At 24.5% G+C, this 22,707-nt stretch overlaps 1 protein-coding gene across 1 annotated transcript; it reads right to left on the bottom strand.

The window, feature by feature from the left end:
* Positions 1–1,757: 1,757 nt before the first annotated feature.
* On the bottom strand, positions 1,758–17,079 carry LOC126901454 (nose resistant to fluoxetine protein 6-like). The gene is made up of 14 exons (XM_050677895.1): positions 16,542–17,079; positions 15,219–15,436; positions 14,901–15,118; positions 14,674–14,765; positions 14,409–14,599; positions 14,043–14,206; positions 9,450–9,618; positions 8,792–8,985; positions 7,979–8,120; positions 7,726–7,915; positions 7,416–7,558; positions 2,779–2,888; positions 2,506–2,609; positions 1,758–2,044 (listed from the first exon to the last, which is right to left on the bottom strand). The coding sequence occupies exons 1-13, from the start codon at positions 16,864–16,866 to the stop codon at positions 2,567–2,569; spliced, it is 2,199 nt and encodes a 732-aa protein (XP_050533852.1). The 5' UTR covers positions 16,867–17,079; the 3' UTR covers positions 1,758–2,044; positions 2,506–2,566.
* Positions 17,080–22,707: the final 5,628 nt, after the last annotated feature.

Raw genomic sequence — 22,707 nt, 5'->3', positions numbered from 1 at the left:
TTTATAAAAATATATTTTATAAAATATTAAGTACAGAATGGATTTAAAAAAGACCACTCATGTATTTAAAAAAATCTTTTCAGCTCAATTTTTAAAATGTTGAAGACCATCTGAAAACCTCTATGTCAAATTAAAGTACTTGAAGTATACTACAATATTTATTAAAAAAGCATCCCACGATTCTTCTAATATGAGAAATCAGTCGTCAAATTTTCAATTTGTAAAAGTCGACATTTTTTAAAACTTTAAACTGTCATAACTTTTTACAAAATGGATGAATCAAAATAAATATTTTAATAAATATCTTAGTTATTTTTCGTCAATTTGCTATACATTTTTTATATAAAGTATACACAATTAATCCCTTATTTGACAAAAAATAATAATAATAATAATAAATAACACAAAGAGAACACAGCACAGCATACGGGAATTAGCGTATATTTCAGTAGTTATTATATCACTGCGGATCTTGGAATATTTTGAACTTATCGTCAGTAGCGGACGGTCTGTGTTTTAGGTTATCATGATTTATAATCAGAATGAGACATTTGTTTTAGATTTGTATATTATTTTTAATTTTGATAAGAAAAATGTTTATCATTAATTGGAAATGAACACAAATTTTACTGTTATTTTTAAATTATAATATATTTTTTTAATTTATCAAGATAATGATATAAACTTTTTCCAATAAAAATGAGTTGTAGTCATATCAAACAATATCATCATTCCTTAAAAAAATTTACTTTAATGTAAAAAGAAGACTTGTTCATGAAACAATAATTGCCTCTGTGATTGTTCAATAACAGTGAATTTTACTCAAGCATAATATTTTTTTGTAGAAAGGTATAAGATACCTTGTTTAAATTTTCGTGAATGTTAGTTATAATGAGTTCATTGCAATCAATTTTTTGTGTCTTCTATAAAATTTACTTTTTGCGACATGTCTCCTTTCAAAACTCAACAATTCATTTAAAAAACATATTTTAAGCTTTAATAAAATACAAAAATTTGCTTTTGATTGATTATCTCCTTATTTCAATGTTCATAAAAATAATTTATATTCTCTGTTGCACAACAACACTTTTACTCATAAGGACAATTTAAAAGTCTTAAGAATTATATTTTATTTTTCTAGTGTTAATATTATATTCCAAAAGCTTATTCTACCGTCTTCAATGTAAAAAATAAAAATTTTCTTTTTCTTCTGTTCTAATGTTTAAAAAAATAAATAAACATGGACTCTCCAAATTGGGATAATTAAAAAATTCTACTATTTAACTCTCATAAACAAATGTTTCCAACATTAAGCTTAATTTTTTATAATAATTTTCTAAAAAATAGTGTCATACGAATATTAGAAACTCGAAAATTGAAATAAATTTGACGGCCATACATAATCCCCAAATATTTTTTTACACAAATAACTCTTAAGTACTTGATAACACAAGTAAAATAAGTTTTTAGTTTAAAACAAATATCTATTGATAAGTGTTATTTTTTATTTTAAAAATAAGACCTTTATTCTTATATAAAAAAAAGAAATTAATATTTTCTTTACACTTTATTTACAAATAATTAATTGTAATTTAAATTATTTTACATAATTCTTAACTTATAATATTACAATATATGCTTAATTAGACTATAATTAGATGTATTGGCACTACATCAGATTTATATATTGCAAATCTTTGGTTTTCATGATGTCGTACGGCTTCTTTATTTATAGTGGAATATGAAACAAATCGATNGGCACTACATCAGATTTATATATTGCAAATCTTTGGTTTTCATGATGTCGTACGGCTTCTTTATTTATAGTGGAATATGAAACCAATTCGAACTAAATATCATATACTATGAATATCAAATCATTGATAGTATTTAAACACCGTGAAACTGCAGTAAAAAATGTTATTAGCCATGAAGTTACTTTACAATAATAATGGTATCATGCTGGAAACTGGGGTAAACAATTACAAGCTTAATTCATTTTCCATTTCTTAAGCATGTATTTGAAACAATTTTTAATTTTGATCTGAAAATCCGATAAAATAGAAAATAAAAAATTTTTATAGTATTTTATGAAAATGTAGACATAAGTATAGCATAATTTTATCTTTCAAACAATGAATATTAGAAAATACTATTATAGCTCAGTATAATGCATTAGCTACTATAAAAATTAATATGTTATGTATGTGACGTGCAATGTCAAATAATAATATGAGATGAATTTTTTCTTTTCAAAGATTTTCAATATTTTACACGCATAAGTTAATCAAAAAAAGTAAGTTTGTCCTCTTTTCTCTTCTTTTCACATAAAACTGAATCAAATATAATATTGTTAATGGAAACATACATGTTTAACTGGTTCATAATAAAATTATTTTATTAAGAAAATCACTAAACGATAACAATTTTTAAATCATTATTTTGGAAGTCATTGTTGAATTTGTTTATTTAATTTAATTATATCATTCAATATAATTTGTTTACCCTTTCTAATTCTATAACTTGGTCAGAATTTATGTTTTGGAATATCTTTTTGAGAAAATTTTCATTTTCTATTAAGATTTGATTGAATAGTAAGTGTTCTTTTCCTAAAACAAACGTGTTTGTATTAATATGTTGTTTCATACTGATTAAAATTAAAAATAACTATTCATTAACTGTAATATTTTATACTATACTATAATGATTTTATAATAAATAAAATAATTTAGTTAAGTTTAGTAAATATTTTAATATAGTAGTATTTTTACTACTCACTTTCTTCGAAATACAATTCTTATTAAGTCTGAAATGGGTGCATCGACGAACAAATACAATACAGCAGCAAACAAATAGCTCTTAAATGTATCATAAATCCAAGCATGTATCTATTAATGAAAATTATTGAGTGTCAATCGTTATTTAATAAAGACGGCATTTAACACTGTACTGTTATCTGACCAAAATGAATTATTAAAGAGGTTTACATTAATTTTTTTGTCGGAGCTCACCTTATGAAATTTTGATTTCAAATTAAATATTCTAAGTGTGGTAAGCGCTCTTGTGAAATATTTATTGTAGGAAATAATTTGTTTGTGATTATACTATTTAATTTAAAACTTAGTTGTGTTGTATAGGACTTTTCTTTAAAAAAGTAATGAATTATCTGTTTAATATTTGTCACAAAATTCATTATTAAAATTCCTTTTGATTTATTCAACCTACCAGTAATTACATAATTTTGTGTTTGAAATTATTTAAAAGAGTTTAAAAGTTATATGTCATTAAACTTATCTATATCCTCTTTCATAAATTTATAATAATTCATATTAAACGATCAGCATAATCCATAAATTGTTCTAAATCATCATTTTAATCATATTTAATATTTTTTCCTCAGAGGGAGGAAGAGTACGGCGGGCAAATGTCTAGTCATATTATCCACTCCACTCACTCATTACCATCAGCCATTACTTTAAATTGTCAACAACTGAAATAGTGGTTCAAAAATGTCTATGAACCCCATATTTTCTTTATTAGATCATTATCTATTAAATAAGCTAGTTAATTATGTGCGTTTCTACTTGAAAAAGATTTTAAAAATTAGAAAAAGTAATTTTTTAGGATAGCATAATTTCAAGATATTTTTTTAATTTCTAACATTGAACGTTTTTCAAATTTTTTTATATTTTCATTGATCAACTCAATTAAAATCGATCTTTATGACCGCTTAAATCAATAATTGGTTTAATTGAGAACTGAGAATTTTCATGGACAATCCTTTTCAGCTTCACATCGAAATTGAAATGTAGTTTTCATTGTTTCATAGGTTAAAATATTCCATTTAAAATGTGATTATAACAAATATTGAAAAATAGAGTGATTAATAATTCTTTGAAAACATAAGAATATCCATACAATTTTTTTAAATAATAGAATTATATTTGTAGATTGAAATACTAAACATACCATAGTTTAATACCCATTGTATCGATCGATCATCCTTCGGGAAACGATGGTAACTGATTTTTGGTTTTTTCTTTTATTTTTACAGATATTAATTAAAAACACACTTATTTCACCGTAATGTGCTCATATTACAATGATAATCATATTAATAATAGTAAAAATAAATAGTGACCAAAATATTGTACTCTTTTACGTGGTATATAATTATTTTAAGATCTCACAAAAAGTGCTAAATTTTTTTTTTAATCATGTTAAGTTTGTACGAACTATGAATTCACGAAATGTATTAAAAAAAAATTTTCTCTCAAATGTAATATGAATATACATTTAAAATTTATTGGTAAAAGGAATTATGGAGTATTCAAAAAAAAAATTGATTTTAAATTTATGCAACAATATAATGTAGATGAGTATATATTGAGAGCAGATTAAATTTTTTTTTTATTACGTAATAATAAATGCCTATTGATAATACTTGATATTTTGGAAATTTTATATATAATACTTCAATTTAATGTTTATGAGCATGAATAATATTAAAAAATAATTAAAAATTCAAATCGGAGTTATTAAACCTAAGTACTTGTTTATTATACGTAGGTAAATTTAACGGAATATTATTCTAAAATAAATTAAATATTTGATACGGACTTAATAAAAATAAAACCATTTATGCACATCATTTATACATAGTTCATTGTAACATATTTTATTATTATATTAAATGTATTAATTACATATCTTGATATAGGTTCAATCCATGCCAAATCATCTAGAAGTTGTCGCATAACTGCCTCATTTTCTCTTAAATTATCAAGGTTGATATTTATACTATATTTAGATTAAATGAATTTTTTTTTATGACCTTCCCATTTTTATGGCTATTTCAATGTAAAAAATGTTAAAAATAGCCAGAACGTTACAAAAACACAGATTATTCAATATTAACTTAATTGAATTAAAACTTTAGAATTGACCTTTTTATAACTTAAAGTTTAAACAAAAATAAAAAAAAATTATGTGAAATTCCAAACTTTAATAATTTTCTAAAAATGGCGCTTTTTTCTATGTAAATTGACATTTTTGAGCTCAACTAAAACCATTAAGAATTTATTATTTTATATTAATTTTCAAATGTGGTATTTTATATTGTATTATTTATGTTTTAAATAAATTTCAAATTATTAAAACAATTTTCTTGGGATTTAAAGGCCTATAAAGTTAGACATTTTATAAAAATACACGTATTCTAAGCCGATCTCAAGTAGTTGGAATTAAGGCGAGGAAGAAGAAGACACATTAATTCTAATTTTATAAATCTATTTTATATTACTGGTATTACTGGAGTTTTGGTATAACTTTTGCAAAATCTAAACGTAATAATTTAAGAGATTTATTAGATATCTCTAAAGATAAAGTAGAAGAAAGGGTAAAATCGGTAATTTATAAAATACAATGTGAAAATTTTAACAAATATTAGGTAGGACAAACCAAAAGAAATATAGGGGTTATATTTAAAAAATACTTAAGAAACAAGAAGATGATAAATCTCTTGTGGCTGAAAATTTATTGACATATAATCACTTCATTTAAACAAAAAATTAAAATTATAAATAATTACATAGAACTTAATATAAGGCAATGTACAAAAAAAGAACAATTAAATTAATTAGGATCTTAAAGTGATTAGGATCACTGAAAAATTTCTTTGAAATTAGGTCCCCCAGAAGAAATAATGCACCTATAATTCGTATCTTCTTCTTCCTCGCCTTAATCCCAACTACTTGGGATTCACACATCTAAGATTTCAATATAAAAAAAATTATTATAATTTGTTCATTTTCAAAAAGTTATGGCAGTTTTCAGTATTAAAATATTTCATGTTAAACAGTGATTTTTACATAAAAATTAAATTTTTTTTAAATTTGACGGCCATTTTCCTATAGAAAAAAAGGTGACGGGATAATTTTTTTTTTTTTTTTTTACTTGTAGTATTTATTGTAAGCTTTAATTTGACATATATTTAAAAGACGCAGTATTTCCGGAACATTTTCAAAAGTTAGGTTGAAAAAGTTCTACTATTTATACGTATGTTTCAAGTTTTAAACTCCCTCTGTATAAAGTAAAATAGTCCAATTTAAAAAAAAGTATGCTAAATGAAAGAAGTATATATAAGGTGATTCATTAAGGATGAGACACTCGTTTACTCAGATACTATTGAAAATTTTTAGTTTTTAGTAAGGAAAATATTGTTTGATTCAAAAAACACTACAATAATATGTAGTAAAAACATGATATTTTTCATCCCTTCAAGGTTAAAAAACATTAACTTGAGTTTTTTTTAAATGAGAACACATATTTTGAATTTAACAAAATGTTTTTAATTTAATAGCAATTGGCATTTGAATTTTTAATATAACTTTATTCGTTTATTAGATATAAACACTTACTTAAAGTTTCAAATTTTGAGTTAATATACATGCATAATACACAAGGGATTACAAATACAGGTCGCTAAATGGTTTTTATGATAATACATTATACAGGGTGATTCGCATAATGTATTTAAAAAAAAAATTTTTTTTGATACATACATTATTCAAAAAGTTATAGCAATTTAAAGTTGAAAATTAAAACATCCAAAATTTTAACATAAAAATAACATTTTTTTTACAACGGAAGCCGTTTGCACGTAGAAGGTAAGGTGTCTGGAAAATTTATTTTTTCATTTTATAGTGCGTGACATAATATTTAATTTGATATATATTTAAAGGATGTAGTATTTCCTGAACATTTTCAAAAGTTATGTTGTAAAAGCTAGTTTTTGTAAAAAAGTTGACTTTTTAATTCCCCCTGTGAGCAGGTTAAGTGTTAGATTTTTAAAAAAATAATATTAAATAAAAGGGAAATATCTAAGGTTTTAATATAAAAAAAAAATATGTTGATTTGTTGATTTTTGAAAAAGTTATGGAAGTTTTAAGAAAAAAAAGTGAAAAAAACGTTAATAATTACTGATTTTTGAAAATATAATTTTTTTGGAGATTTCCCCCATTTACGGGGAACGAAGGAAATGGTTATTAACCAATTACCGATATGAAAATAAACAGAAAACAAACTGAGCCGACAGTTAGATACAACTTGGACCCGTAACTATCGTTCCGAAGATTAATTTTGCAACAAATTCAAAATGTTAGCAAAAAACTATAGCTTTTTTTTTATATTTGTTTTTTTAAATTATACAACAATCCATGAAAACCTTTACACAAATTATTTTGCCATCAAAAATTTAGATAAGTGGTCAAAATTAATCACTTTAACACCTCAAAGATTAAACTGATTGTGCATAATTTTAATAAATTTCATTAAAACTAAATAAATCGACTGATTAAAAATGATTATTAATATTACTTTTATTTGCAAATTATTATTATAACATGATAACTTACCAATGTTTGATAAGAAGAATGCAATATTTTCCTTTCTGATCCCGTTGAAATCGTCATCACAATAAGATTAACCAAGTAGACACAATACGAAAGGCGACCCAATGGAACAACAAAGCGATTATTTGTTATCTTCCCTGCAGGACCTGATTAATAACAGAACTAATAAAACATTGGGTATTTGTATTTTTTTAAATTACGTGGATCATTTGATAGGTATGAGCATCGGTTTAATAGATCGTGACGTATTTGAGAATACATCGTATAAAGGTTATCGCAAGGTCCTTCAAATCTATACAATAAAAAAAATTACCAAATCCTCCTGTAGATTCGCAAATAGATGCCCAGCATCCAATTATGGGCCACGTGCAATGGCTGATACTTGCGTACAGAGCATTTTCAATCGCGCTATAAGGTCTATGTCTTTGGTAAAATTTTGATCCGTAGAACTGAATCCACATAGCTATTACAGTAATAGAAAATATCCCTATGTATGCTGTAGTCTACAAAAATAATAAGATTATAAATACTTTGTATTATTTTAAAGTATTTACTAATGGATTTACAGGTGACATTTTAAACTTAATTTCCTTTAATTTTTCAATCAAAAATGCCATTGCTAATCCAACTAAAAACGGAGTTGCTCTCAAATAACTAGGTTTATAAGCTTTATCAAATGTTATTGAACTTCTTGGATTCAATAAAAATCTAAAAAATTATTTTATATGATTAATTGATTTCGAACATTTACATTACTTGTTCAAACATAATTTTTTTCTGAATACCAAAAAAATATTTTATTAAGTATACTTAGAGAGTAAATTTGTCAAAATATATAACCGAATAATATTATATATATAAATATATTAATATGATATTTTTACATTTTACACTAATATACTTTTCGATATGAAATAAAACTATGTAATGATTTTTCGTAGTGCAAGTAGTTTCTCCGATGGTATATTAAACTTATAATTAACTCCAAGATACTAGCTTGTATTATTCTCATTAAATGGATAATGTTTATGAGAAAATGGTAGTCTGTGACTAAGTCTTAAATCCATTACAGATCTAAGTTTACAATAATATCTAAATTTTCATGATAACTTATTGTTTTTCAATATTAAACAATACAGAACTAATTATGTCTATTAATTTTATTATAATATTAATCAGTTTTTTTATAAATTCGAATAATTCTTAACATTTAGATATTAATTTAATTTTTTTGTTATAAAACTATTTCTGAGTAATTATTTACAATATTTTTAATTCTATTTCAATTTTAAAATAGTTATAATTAGAAATAAATTTTATTTCTGATAATATTATGATAATTTAGTACAAATATTATTGAAAAAAGATTTTTTACTTACGGTACATCAACTTTAAGTAACCCATCTAATTTTTGTGTATATGTGACATAAAATGGAATTAGTAAGGAAATAATTAAAAAAAAACTAAGTATTCCAATTCCGATCTTCCGATTTCTTGTATATATATATCCAAGTATTACACCAATGATGTAAAATTGCACATCACATGATATATACCAGCTAGCGATGAGACACTAAAATACACAAATATTATTATAAATGTGTCTGAAATTCCAGTGAGCTCTATGAAAATTTTATTTTCATATGAGTGTTTTAAATAATATTTTTATAAGAGAAATTTTATCTCTTCTAACTTAACTTCTAATATGCAATATTTATATTCTTTTTTACAATTATTAAAGGTTATAAAAAATAATACTGCCTAGCTTATAAAGTCAATCATAGTATTTAAAAACCTAAAAATTCGCTTTTCAATCATCCACTATTAAAAAAACCAGGCTTACTAAAAATATAATGGAGTTTTTATATCTTTCATGAGTTATGAAGATAGAAAGTTGAGAAAAGTAATAATAAAGTATTAAATAAAAAAATATCTTTAATGATTAAAGAATAATTGCATATTTCAGCGTGAAAAATTAACTTTAAAGTAAATATTTGATGCTAAAAATATTCCACCAAAATTATATTATAATCTTACCTGATATTTGCTGTCAATAAAATTGTTAATGTATAACAAATTTATCCACCAATATTCATTACAAATATCTGCTTCATTCCATGTGTTTTGCTTCCAAAATGGTCCATCTCCGAAATGAGGTAATATTTGCGCGGTAAAAGCAATAACGGCAACATAAGACGGTAACATTCTAAAATAAATTATTATTATTATAATAAGTAGGGATAAAAAAATTGTGCATAGAAAACTACACTATATATATTAATAATATTATTTGTCTAAAAACTTTGTATTGCGCACTTGTCCGTTCAGGTATTGAATACGGATCCATAATTTAGAACCCTTACCAAAATATTTTGATTCAACGTTTCAATAATGTTCAACACAACTTCTTAAAATACTTGTCACTTAAGTTTAAATTAAACGTTTCGATTAATAACTTAGAACATGAACTAGANATTAAACGTTTCGATTGATAACTTAGAACATGAACTAGGTTTGAATTCTCTTACGTCCAGACGTAAATTCAATGATACATCATTTATATATAAATTATTAAATAATAAAATAAGTTGTCCTCAAATACTCAGAAAAATATATGGCATGTTCCCGTTTTCAATGCTCGTTCCACGACTACATTTAATATTCCTTTTCATTCTCAATCTTACAGTTTCAACGAGCCTTTAAGTCGCATGTTAAGAGAATGTAATAGTATAGATGTCGATTTCAATTATGACAATGAAACTAAACTTCGTTATTTAAGTCTAAATTCTGTATAAATATATTATATGTATATATTAATTTAAATTTAATATCTTTTATATTCTATGTATTCTGTTGTATGTTTTATTCATTCTTATTATGTAAATTGTTTATAAACATGTATTACTAATGTACACTCTTTGCCCGAAAGGGTGTTAATAAATTAATAATAATAATAAAATAATAGAAAACTACACATTAAAAATTCAATAATTTTTTTAAAATACTGTTATAACTGAAAAATTCTCCCCAATAATTACTTCAAAATTTAAAATTTAGATGAAAATATTTTTAAAAATTGATAAAAATATAGGGTGACGACACCAATCATTGACAGTTTAACAATCTTTTTAAGGTTTTGAAATGCGGATTTAAGTTCCTTTAAATTGTCCCTGACATAATTCAAAAATAGACAAACAATTGAAAGTATAATTAGTTATTTATAATATATCAAACACTTTTACCGAAGGCTAGTTATTGTGCCCATAACTTTTGTTATTAACCTACTAACTAACATATAGACAACAATTTTAAAACATTAACACTTAGTAGACCTAAATGAAATTGATATCTATAAAAATATTAATTGATAAATATTAACTCGCTTCATAATATCGAGCAGTGGATGTACAAGCGCAGTCTAAGGCATTCGACCCTTAATCTTCCTAACCATATCTTAAAACCAGTTGTACGAAATTTAAGAACTGATTTTCGATTTTATTTGACTATAAGAAATTTTTCCAAAATAATTTGATTTATAACAATTTTATTTATGAAGAGATAATTTTAATTTATCAATATAACATTAGAGAGATACATAAATTAATAAATAATTATAAAGTAAATAGAGAATAATTTTTATAAAATTTCAGTGGAATAACTTTTAATAAAATTTAAAAATATCTAAAACGCATTTAACGAAAAAAATTTTATCAATGCTATTAAATGCTATAAGTACAATAAATACATTTATTCATAAAATAAAAAAAATATTAAAAAAAATTCACCAAAAATGTTACATTTGAACTCTGTGGTGGTATATGAATAGATTTCATAATTGACGAGTTATAAATTGTATTTTCTACATTAATAATAATAATAATGAAAATGCTACAATCTTCTATTCCTAGTTATCAATGGTGTTTTCGTGAAAAACTTTTTTTTTAGGATATATATGTTAGTTTATGAACGTACACCCTTTCTTCTTCTTCTTCTTCTTCTTCCTCCTCCTCAACTACTTAGAATCGGCCATCTTTATCCTAAACTTCCACTTGACACGATCTTCAACATCATCTAAACTCACATCAGCTGTCCTCATATCGTATTTAATAACATCCCTCAATTTCTTTTTTTCAAACTTTTCTTATTTTAACATTCATTTGTATAACTATTTTTACAGCCTTTGATTCCTCTCTCCTCATAACATGATTAAACCATCTAAGTCTATTTTCTCTCATCTTATCCATGATTGACGCTACACCTATAATCTCTCTTATTTACTCATTTCTTATCCTATCTTCTCTAGTCACTCTACTCATCCATCTATGTATTCTCATCTCTGCTACACTCAATCTCTGCTCTACTTTCTTATCAACCGCCCAACACTCTGAACCATACATCATAGCTGGACTCACTACAATCTTGTAGAATTTACCTTTCAGCCTCGTTAGAATTCTTTTATCGCATAAGACACCAGACGCTTCTCTCCACTTCAACCCCCCGCACTTAATCCTGTGTCTTACATTCTCGTCAATACTCAATGCTCTTTTGCACAACTGATCCTAAATACTTGAAACTTTCCACCTCTCCAATCACGTCTTTTTGCTCTTCTGCCATACTTTGAATTGCTTTTTCTTACTATGATTTTTTGAACGTCCTCATCCCACCACCCGGTTTCCTTGTTTCATGGCATTCTACTCCTACTCTCACCAACAATCTCCTTTGCAATATTCTTAACACAACTAGCAATATAATTAATATATAAATATTAGTTTTTTAGGGTATACTCACGTATACTCTCCCAAATATCACTGCTAATTATTGGTTCAGGCTAAAAAAAGCCGGCTTAGTTCAGTCAAGAACAAGTTATGCCTCGATTTATAGAAACTGAAGGAAGAGTCCAACACTGAAATAAATAATTTAATTTTATAATTTTATAGTTTAATTTGATAGTTTAACGAACCAATGATTGACGAATGTCAAATATTAAAAAAGGATATATCATAAAGAATTTTTTTTAACATAATAATTATTTTAAGAGAAATCGAGTAGATAAGAGTGGCTAATGAGTATTTATTAAAAAAATTACGCTGTATTTTGATGTATTAATTTTTAATAAACCATTGATAGCTAGACCATTTTTAAGAAGGGTAGCATCTTCATTTAATATATTTTTTGAATTAACATTAAAAGCTGAAACATTTTTATTACGAACACTTAAATAATTTTTTTTCATTTTTAAGGAGGTATTAAATGGGGTACTTTCTCCCTACAGACTTTGTGTAAAAACTCCAACAAGCTAACTGGAAAAACGAAGACATTCTTGTCAGCTTTGACGTTGTCTCCTTATTTACAATAGTACCTGTAAGGGACATATTGAACACTATAAAATAGATGAAAAACTTCAAGGCCTACTAGAAATATGCACCAATGCAACAGTTTTCACATATCAACACACCATCTACGAACAAATTGATGAAATGGCAATGGGATCAAAAGTAACTCCAGTATTTGGTAACACATTCATAGAAATATTTGAAGAAGAAGCAATAAGCACATAATACTCAAAAACACAAAATGTGGTATATACACAAAACATTCGTTTTATGACAACACGGAATAGATCAACTAAAAATTTTCTTGCAACATTTAAACAGTATACATGCCAACATACAGTTCACAGTGGAAACCGAAAATACCAAAGTAATTGTCGTTATTGGATGTACTGGAAAAAAATAGCCCATTCGAAAATTCGACACGGCAGTGTACAGAAAAAGTACACACATTGACAGATGTAAATATGCCAATTCACACCACTATCCCACACAAAAAATGGGGATACTACATACAATGGCGACAAGAACTGTTAGAATAGCTGACGAAGAACATGTGGAAGAAGCTTATTTTAGCAAACGGATGTACATGAAAGTAGTAAAAATCGAAAAATGTCTAGAAAATTACAACAGAAAACATTGTTTATTAGAAAGACTTGGTTATCTATTATATACCAAGCAAAAAGAAAATAACTTAATGTATGAAAAAATTAAAATTAACATAACAGAAAATTGCCAGTGTAGAAAAGAAGAGCTAAATTCCAAGAATGCCGTAAAAAACAACAAAAACCAGATATAAATAACAAACTGACAGTTGTTAACAATAACACGACAAAAACCACAACAGATAAACAACATAGAATTTATCAGTTATCAACTGATGTAAAAACATACCGTAAACAAGCAAAATCGTCAGTATAGTTACAACCACAAGCCTTTAACTATCGCCCTGAAGGTGGAATCTGCAACGAGTCCGAAACGTATTCATATCAAGATAACTTCCCATCCAAAAATTATTTGTAATCCCCCCTGTGGGCAAGTCAAAATAGTAAAATTAATATCTTCTTAGCTTTATATTGAAGCTAAAACAAATTAAAATATACATATTGTTATGTAAATATAAACATAAACTAATTTTAAAACTATTCTAGTGATTTGAAATATTTATTTGACTTATAGATATATTATTTATAGTATTCTTACTTAAAATTAAATTTTAGCGATTTATTTCGTCTCAAGAATTTAAATAATCACTTTATTACTTAATTGTTAATTGTACGAGATTTAAGTTATTTCGTACCTTAAAATTCTATATACAAACGGCATAAATAATTTCATCCATAATGGCTCTTTACTATTAAATGTTGAATGTAACATTACGTATGTTAAAAATCCACTCATAAAAAAAAAAGGATCAACCAAATTCATACTGGTTAACAAAATAGGTAATCCATCTTTATAAATCTAAAAAAAAATATTTAACAATATTAATTACATGTTACTGTAAAATGAATGACCGAGAAAAAGTATTTCAATTTTTCATTCGCGTAATAAATTTTATAATTATCCATGTATGATTATAACAACAAAATAATTAAAATACTGTTTTTATTTAGCAAACCTCTATCAAAATAACTCAAATATTTCGTTATTCTTTTGCACTTACATATTCAAAATTTTCTGGGGTACTTAATGGGATATTAGTCAATTTCATAAAGCGATGACCAAACAGTATAAATATCATTGTAAATACTTTATATCCGTTGAAATGATTCAATTCATTGTTTTTATCATATGATAATAATTCCTTGCCATTTTTTATTACTGAGAATGCTAATATAATTCTTTGATTCTCATCTACAAAAATTGAAAATACGATACTTGTAAAATTATAAACAATAATATTTCACATTAATAGTAATTTTGATTACTTTTCTTTTTGGTATCTTTATAATCGAACAGTATTCTAAAGTGATAAAATGTTGCACAGCAACAAAGAAAAAATATGAAGTAGAAAATAATGCTGAAAGTTTATAAAATAATTAAATGAAACAATAAGTATTCATTTTTTCTTTTAATTTAAAGTAAAAAATAAATCATAAGAATATAACACTTAATAACCCTGGAATAATTCATTTGATTTTTTAAATATTTTTACCTGATAATGTAATACCAATGGGTTGTATGGTATTCATCATTACTTGTAGAACACATTGTAGGTTTAACTGTAACGACTGTTTTCACATTTTCTGAAAGAAAAACTTCATCCAACTTCATTTGTAAAGTGTTTTGTAAATCAGTGAATGAACAAGATGAAGGTATACAAATTCCAAAATTAACCTGATTCCGAGCGCTTTGGTCATGGTAATCAACCCACTGTAAAGAATATTATTAAAAATATAGAACAGATTTTTTAATAAATCATTACTATTCTTAATATTCATTAAAGATTTTTATTTTTATGTTAACGTATTACCCCAAGGATTTGATGCCAGGCATTATGATAGCTATTGATATTTTCAGATTCAAATTTAGAAAAATCTCTCATTGATGGCGCTGGAAATATTACAATGTCTGATAAACAATATTGAGCACGAATTGGATTATGAATATTAATACATTCATCGTAAACACCCATTTGATAAACATCTCCATTCAAAATGCCAGTTGGATACTTGTTCCAAGATTCTAACACTAAAAATAAGCAGATGTTTTAATATAAGATATTTATTTAATAAATTAAGTAATGAATGTTAAGAGATTTGATTTATTATATAGTGTTGTAATATTCATCAATACATTTTCAAAAAGTTACTTTTACATTAATGTGTTCATTTTAAAACAAATAATTGATTAATCTGAATTTATTTTAATAAATTAAAATCGATTTTTACAATACATGTAATAAAAATAAGTGTGAATAATATGTATACAGTGTATACTATACACATTACATAACTTTTACTAAACTTAAATAGTTTAAATATATTGTCAACAAATAACGGAGGTGCAAGTCATTAACTATATATAAATTTATATAGAAGCAATTTACAATGTAAATTTTCAAACTATACCAGATCTATAAAAGTAATGAAAGTTAATGTTCACTTTTTTACGTTTTTTTATGTATAAGTGAATGTATAAGTTAGAAAAATNATGTAAATTTTCAAACTATACCAGATCTATAAAAGTAATGAAAGTTAATGTTCACTTTTTTACGTTTTTTTATGTATAAGTGACATAAACAAACATGCGCAATAATTTTCCGTTAAGTTAGAAAAAGAAAATCTTTTTGAAAAGTTTTAGCGTAACAAAATTATTGTTTGTGTTTCCTGGAAGTTTTTAAAAGAGTACGTATCTAATTTTTAATTCAGTGTTATCAATTGCATATTTAGATGTATAATTTCATTTATATAAAATTATTACATATCAAAATAATGAGTTAAAATAATCTAAAAGCTACTTAATATTATTGAGTTGGCGTATAATTAATTTATAAACATTAAATTGACATTAAATCAGTTATCTGGAAACCATTACATGTTATATTCATCAAATTTTTGAAAAATAAGTAAACTTTACATAGTTTTCTTATTTACAATTGCAAAAAACGGCATATTTTCTTTACGGTACTTCAAACCAAAATTATTCTATAAAAGACACAAACTTAACAATAACTTACAAAACATAACATTTTACTGATTGTCATTTTATTATTCATATATTTAACTAATGCTATTTCTAAAATAATCAATTTAATTATTTTGATTAAAAAACATACTATTCAATATCTACGTACTTTTTACTGCCCAAAAAGAGTTATTTTTCAAATGTCTGATGTACAAATTCGTTTCAACACGACATACCGTGTTGTTAGTTTGTTGCACCGAAAAGTTTGCAAACGCCTTAAAGAATAAATCCGCTGGTTGGGACGTTGGAAAAACATTGTACTTCGGAGATTGGTTGACCAATGAAATTTTTTTTATTTTTGCTATTGCAGTCTGAGTATTATTTTTTAATAAATGTGAGCTTGATACTTTACAATTAAAAAAACATAATACTACTAGCTGCACTAAGATAGTTATAACCATCGAGATAGTCCGATTAGAAAATATTCCAAGCATTTCTGCTCTTATTCTGAAATTCTGAATACTTTTTGTAATTATTCGAGCAATATAAATTAGTGACTGAAGATAGCTAAGCAATTTGGTTGATAAATATAACTAAAGCCTTGATAGACAACTATGTAAAATTTGACATTGTGTGTTTTAATTATTTTTACGCATTAATATGGATATCGATAAAAATACATTACAATTTAATAAACAGACAAAATATTTTTTTTATAAATTAATGTAATTAAAAATAAAATCAACGCCTACTAAGGTTATGAAAGCAATATATTATCTTATGAGTTATTTTTTAGAAATAAAATAAAATACAACAATAAATAAAACAATATAATTATTTATTAATAAATTATCTAAACCGATGACTTTATTGTTATTTGCTATTGCAGATTAAGTATTATTTTTCAATAAATTATAACTTGTTTTAGAACATAATTTATTTTCAAACTTAATGTAGGTACTACAGAGTGTAGTATGATTTTTTTGAAAATGGCGTATTGTCAATAAAAAATGAATCAAATATCAAATTTCAATGAATTTCGATTTTGTGGTCAAAAATGACATTTAGGAAATGATCATTCTCAGAGTTTCAGCATAAAGTGACTCATTCATTAAATTTGACGAGTTGAATTCGATAATCACTAGCCACAGATGTTTCCGTTAATATTAGCGATAAAACGTTTAATTTTTCTCTTAAATTCTTAAATTGTCAACCGAAACTCAAAAATTGATCATCGGGACTTTTATCATATCAAATCTAGTTCAACAATATATACTATAAAAATATTAGAAATTAATTGATTTTAATTGTTTGTATAGATAAAGCTGATTAAGATATTTTTTATTTATTTAATGAATTTTTTTTTCAATTTTTGAGGGTAATATCTTTAACTAGCATATTTTTGAATACGGTAGGCATTTTCAGCAAGAATAAAATCTATATTTCGAATTTTTTTTTTTTTTCATAGTAAATAGTACCTTATATAATATAAGCTTTAATTTAAGATTAAATAAAAGTGTCAAGATTTCCGAAACATTTTCAAAAATTCAATTGAAAAATCTTAACTTGTGTGCAAGAATTGTTTTTTGAATTTCTCCTACGGGCAGGTTTAAAGTCAGATTTAAAAAAATTTATATCAAATGAAAGAAAAATATCTAAGGTTTCAATATAAAAAAAATTATTTTAATTCGTTCATTTTTCAAAAAGTTATGGCAGTTTTTATATTAAAATATTTCATGTTAAACAGTGATTTTTACATAAAAAAATCATTTTCGTTAAATTCGACGGTCATTTTTCTTAAAAAAAAAGGTGTCCGGGACAAATTAAGTTTTTTGAACTTGTACTATTTATTGTAAGTTTCAAGTTTTGAACGCCCCAGTATAAAAGGAAATTGTCCAATTTAAATAAAAAGTATGTAAAATAAAAGAAGTATATATAATGTATTTAGAAGAAAATAAATGTTTCTTGATACATACATTTTTCTAAAAGTTATAGAAATTTAAACTTTAAAATATAAATTCGAAAATTAAAAATTAAAAATTTTAACACAAAAATAGCATGTTTTTATTTACTGCAGCTATCCGCACATAGAAAATAAGTCGTCGGGACAATTTTTTTTTTCATTTTATAGTACATGACACAAGCTTTAATTTGATATATGTTTAAAGGACGCAGTATCTCCGTAATAATTTCAAAAGTTAAGTAAAAAGTTGTCATTTTAAATTCTCACGTTGACAGGTAAAGGGTCAGATTAAAAAAAAAAATTACCAAATGATAGGTTAATATCTAATATATCTATTAAAAAACTCAGCACAGTGGAGTCGCGGCACAGTGGGGACGTGGCATAGTTGGTCCAAGTATAATGATATCTGACAGTGATTAAAATCACTATCATAAAAAACGCTTCGATGCAAATCTGTAGATAGTATTTAATTTTAAAAAATTGGTGAATTATTCCAAAAGCATAATGAACTCCTATTTCCTTATTTAAATCCTGATTAAGATAAAGTATGTCGAATTAAAGAGGGATATAAATATTATTTCTCATAAAAAAAATTGTATTGATTCATACACTTTTCAATAAGTTAAAGCATTATAAAGTTATAAAAAATAAAATCCAGAATTTTCACACAAAAATAGCATACAGTAGCCATTTTCATCGTAAAAACAAAATAAAGTCAGATTTTTTTTTTTTTTTATAATAAAGTATATTACATAACTTTTAATTTAAGGAGGATGAGAATGTATTAAAATAAAAATCCTAATAACACCATTGTAAATTTTTTTTTTTTTATTTCCGTTGTCACTTATTCTCAGGTCTCACTGAAGAGCGTTTTTACAAATGAGTCTCATTGTTTATTTCTTCAAGGTTGTCCTGATTTATATCAATAATTAAAACTCTTAGCTAAATCAATTCATCCATAAAACAACGACTAAATAACAGTTTTCATCTTTTTTTATTCGTATTGTTTAAAATCCTACATGCATGTGCTTTGTTACTTTATTTAGTAGAAAGCCTTGACTTTGTTTCATAATTGGCATAGTTCCATGAGCAATATATAATAAAATATTCCATTTTCAAGTTATATATAGCATAATTAATGAATAGCTATTAGCTAAATACAAGCTATAGCTTCCATTTAAGTTAAGGTTAATTATTTATTTAATCAAATAATATCAAATTCATGGCTTGTATATTATTCAATTTTATAAGTGAAGCAATGACTTTTTAGATAATGTTATTTTCAGAATAATTTTGAAAGTATCATTATAACAATTTCAAACAAAAAATTTTTAATGTAAATAAATTTATTTTACTAATATTAAATATTAAAAAATATAAATACAATATAAAACCAAATTTTGATATTATTATTTTTTAACTATTTATGTTCTTTTTAAATTGTATGCTTAAATCATAACTTGCTTACCTATATATTTTACATTTTATTTATTAATTATAAATTATTGATAATATTTATTAGTTGCTGAAAATAAAAATAAAATAAAAAATTCATGTATAATTAATAAAATTATAATTAATGTATCATTTATTTGTGAAGATAGAATTAAAAAATATATGTATAATTCAGGTTGAAATATAATTTTTAATTTTGAAAATGTAGTATACTATGATTATTTTCTTTAATAATTTAATCATAATCATTGACAAAAAACAATAAAATTGAATCTTTACCTAATTCACCAAATTTCGAAGAAAAGGCAGAATAACTTTCGAATCATGAATAACAAATACTTAAAATATCAATAAAAATTTTAATTTTATCACTTCGTTTAAATTGTATATTTAACTATTCAGAACATATTGAAAAACAATTAATGTATATTATATCTTTCTTAACAAAAATCAGTAATAAGCTTAATAAAATTATTTTAGACCAAGCAAACACTATAAAATGTTAAAAAATATTTATTTTTAAGAAAACAAGGAAATGTTTTGAATGACGAATGCTGCAAATGTGATTTTTGATGATTTTTCTATTGATGATGAAATATCTTTAAGTAATATTGATTTAAAGGTAAATTATGATATTTCGTTTTACAAACATATAATAAGTTAAAATAAAAATTGTTTATTACCTTAATATGAGTACAATTATTTTTTCTGCTAGGTTAATAAATTACAAGATATGAGAGGTTAAGAGGTTAATAATGCTATCGCCAGAAATATCATGGACTTTCTTTTTACTGATAATTTTGGTAAACTTATAACTTACTGGCCGTGGTTTAAATATTAAGAAGGGCGAAAAATAGCACTGAAACCATTAAAAATGTACAATTTTATTACCTAAGAAAATACTAAATGTCTATTGCACTATTACAATTGTTAATTCTTTGGTCCTTGGGAAATAGAACTCAATTTTGTTATTTTTTACTATGTCATAAATGTGAAAAATTACTATTTTTACATGTAATAGTAGTACGTAGAAAATGAATATAGTTATAAAATCACTCATCAATTAATTTGAATTTTATAAATATATTTTACTTATATCTCTTAAGGCAAGTAGTACACTTTGCATACCACTACGTATCCAAAAGTAATCTTAGATGACACCGGTATAACAAAAAAAAAATAATTCAAAATAATGTAGTCGGAAATGACTATGCGTCAATTTTCCCGTCAGCTGGTCTATTTATTGTAGTTAAATAATTACCACTTACAATAATATTAAGCGATCAACTTGTATTACCAAGTCGTTTACAGAAAGAACAATTTATTAACAAAACTGAATAGCAATAACGTCTTAAAGAAAAAAAATACGTAGTTTGGCGTATAAGCGCAAGGTTTTTGAAACAAAAAATGGAAAAACAATTAATGAAGGTGTTGAAAGACGGAAAGTAGATTGCAATGGTCAAGTTGAACGGCGGAACCAAACGGAACACATAATCAACAATCGACAATCAACGGCCGCACAGGCTTAGATCAAGGGCAAGGAAACAAACACACTAACCGCTGATTGTCATATTACTAGCTGATATCGTGAGAAACACGAATGATCGTCCGCTAGAGTGAGTTGCGGTATCGTACAATACTCCAGTATGCACACTCTTACAAAAAAATAATGTCGTAAATATTAATGACTTTTTTTGTGTATACATTTATTATGTTTAGTAATTTAATGCTAGTTATCATTTTCAAAATACACAAAAGTTTTAATATAACAAGTATCAATAAATCATTCACAGAGAGACATAAACATTGTAAAAAATGATACGAGATTGTATCCAAAATGAGCTTTAAAGAGTTTTTAAGAAAATTTATCGCAAAAAACATAATTATTATTACAATATTATTTTTAATGACTAAATTATTCTATAAATCGCGACATCTTATTCTTTTTCTTATTATTAATTGTACAATTGAAATGTTCAATGTATTATATATTTTTTTACTTAAAGTTTGTTAAGAAAGTATATTGCATGTTTCCTAAATGTTGTATTTGACTATTGAAGATCTCTTTTGGCCAAAAGTATTTGATTACTGCCCATTTATGGCCAAAATAAAGATAGATATTAAAACCATCTTAGGTACAATAGTTGCAGTGTCCTATAATTTCCTGCTGAGAAGCTCTAAATGAGTCTCAAAACAGACATTAGGAAATTTACAGACCGTCTCTAGACTTCCTAGATAATACCTAATCACTTTTCAATTATGGTCGAAGTCTTATTGACCGGCCTAAAACTTGCTTAAAAACGTCTCAGTGCTGTTATATAAATGTACAATTACATTATATACAGTATAATCTGTTTATCAAAATCCATTAAATTTTTTACAATGTAAAATTAATTATGCGAATATTTTTTTGGATTTTTAAAAACATTCGTTTTATCATTTATCAATTATTAAGTACATTATCGGTTTGTCTCTAACAATTTATAATAATGACTAATTATAAACATTTATTTTTTTCAATGACATCATATGTAACTAGCTTAAAAATAAAATATCCTCTAACAAAAAAATGACTGATCGATTACAACTTTTCTATCAGTAGAGAAATGTAGCACAAAAAGGATATTATAAGGTTTAAATAGCCATTACTATACAATAGAGTTAGAAATTTACAATAAAACCCAATTAATCACAAATTTTATGTAATTTAATTAATCGACATTCTATTTTTAATAATTAATTCAATAGCAAATTATACATTTTATTTTAAACTTAGAAAATTTTTCATTTTGCCCCATCTATGAAGCAAAATTAAAATACAAAACAACACAATTTTACTTTAATTATTTAAAATGATAAAATCAATGCTACTAAAATATTTAAAATAAATAATAATCAGTTTCTTGTAATATGTAAT

The sequence above is a fragment of the Daktulosphaira vitifoliae genome, unplaced genomic scaffold (genome assembly GCF_025091365.1).
Source record: "Daktulosphaira vitifoliae isolate Bord-2020 unplaced genomic scaffold, ASM2509136v1 Scaffold_3, whole genome shotgun sequence".
NCBI classification, from domain to species: domain Eukaryota; kingdom Metazoa; phylum Arthropoda; class Insecta; order Hemiptera; family Phylloxeridae; genus Daktulosphaira; species Daktulosphaira vitifoliae.
Note: the sequence above shows the minus strand (reverse complement) of the source record. Positions and strands in the feature narration are given on the sequence as shown.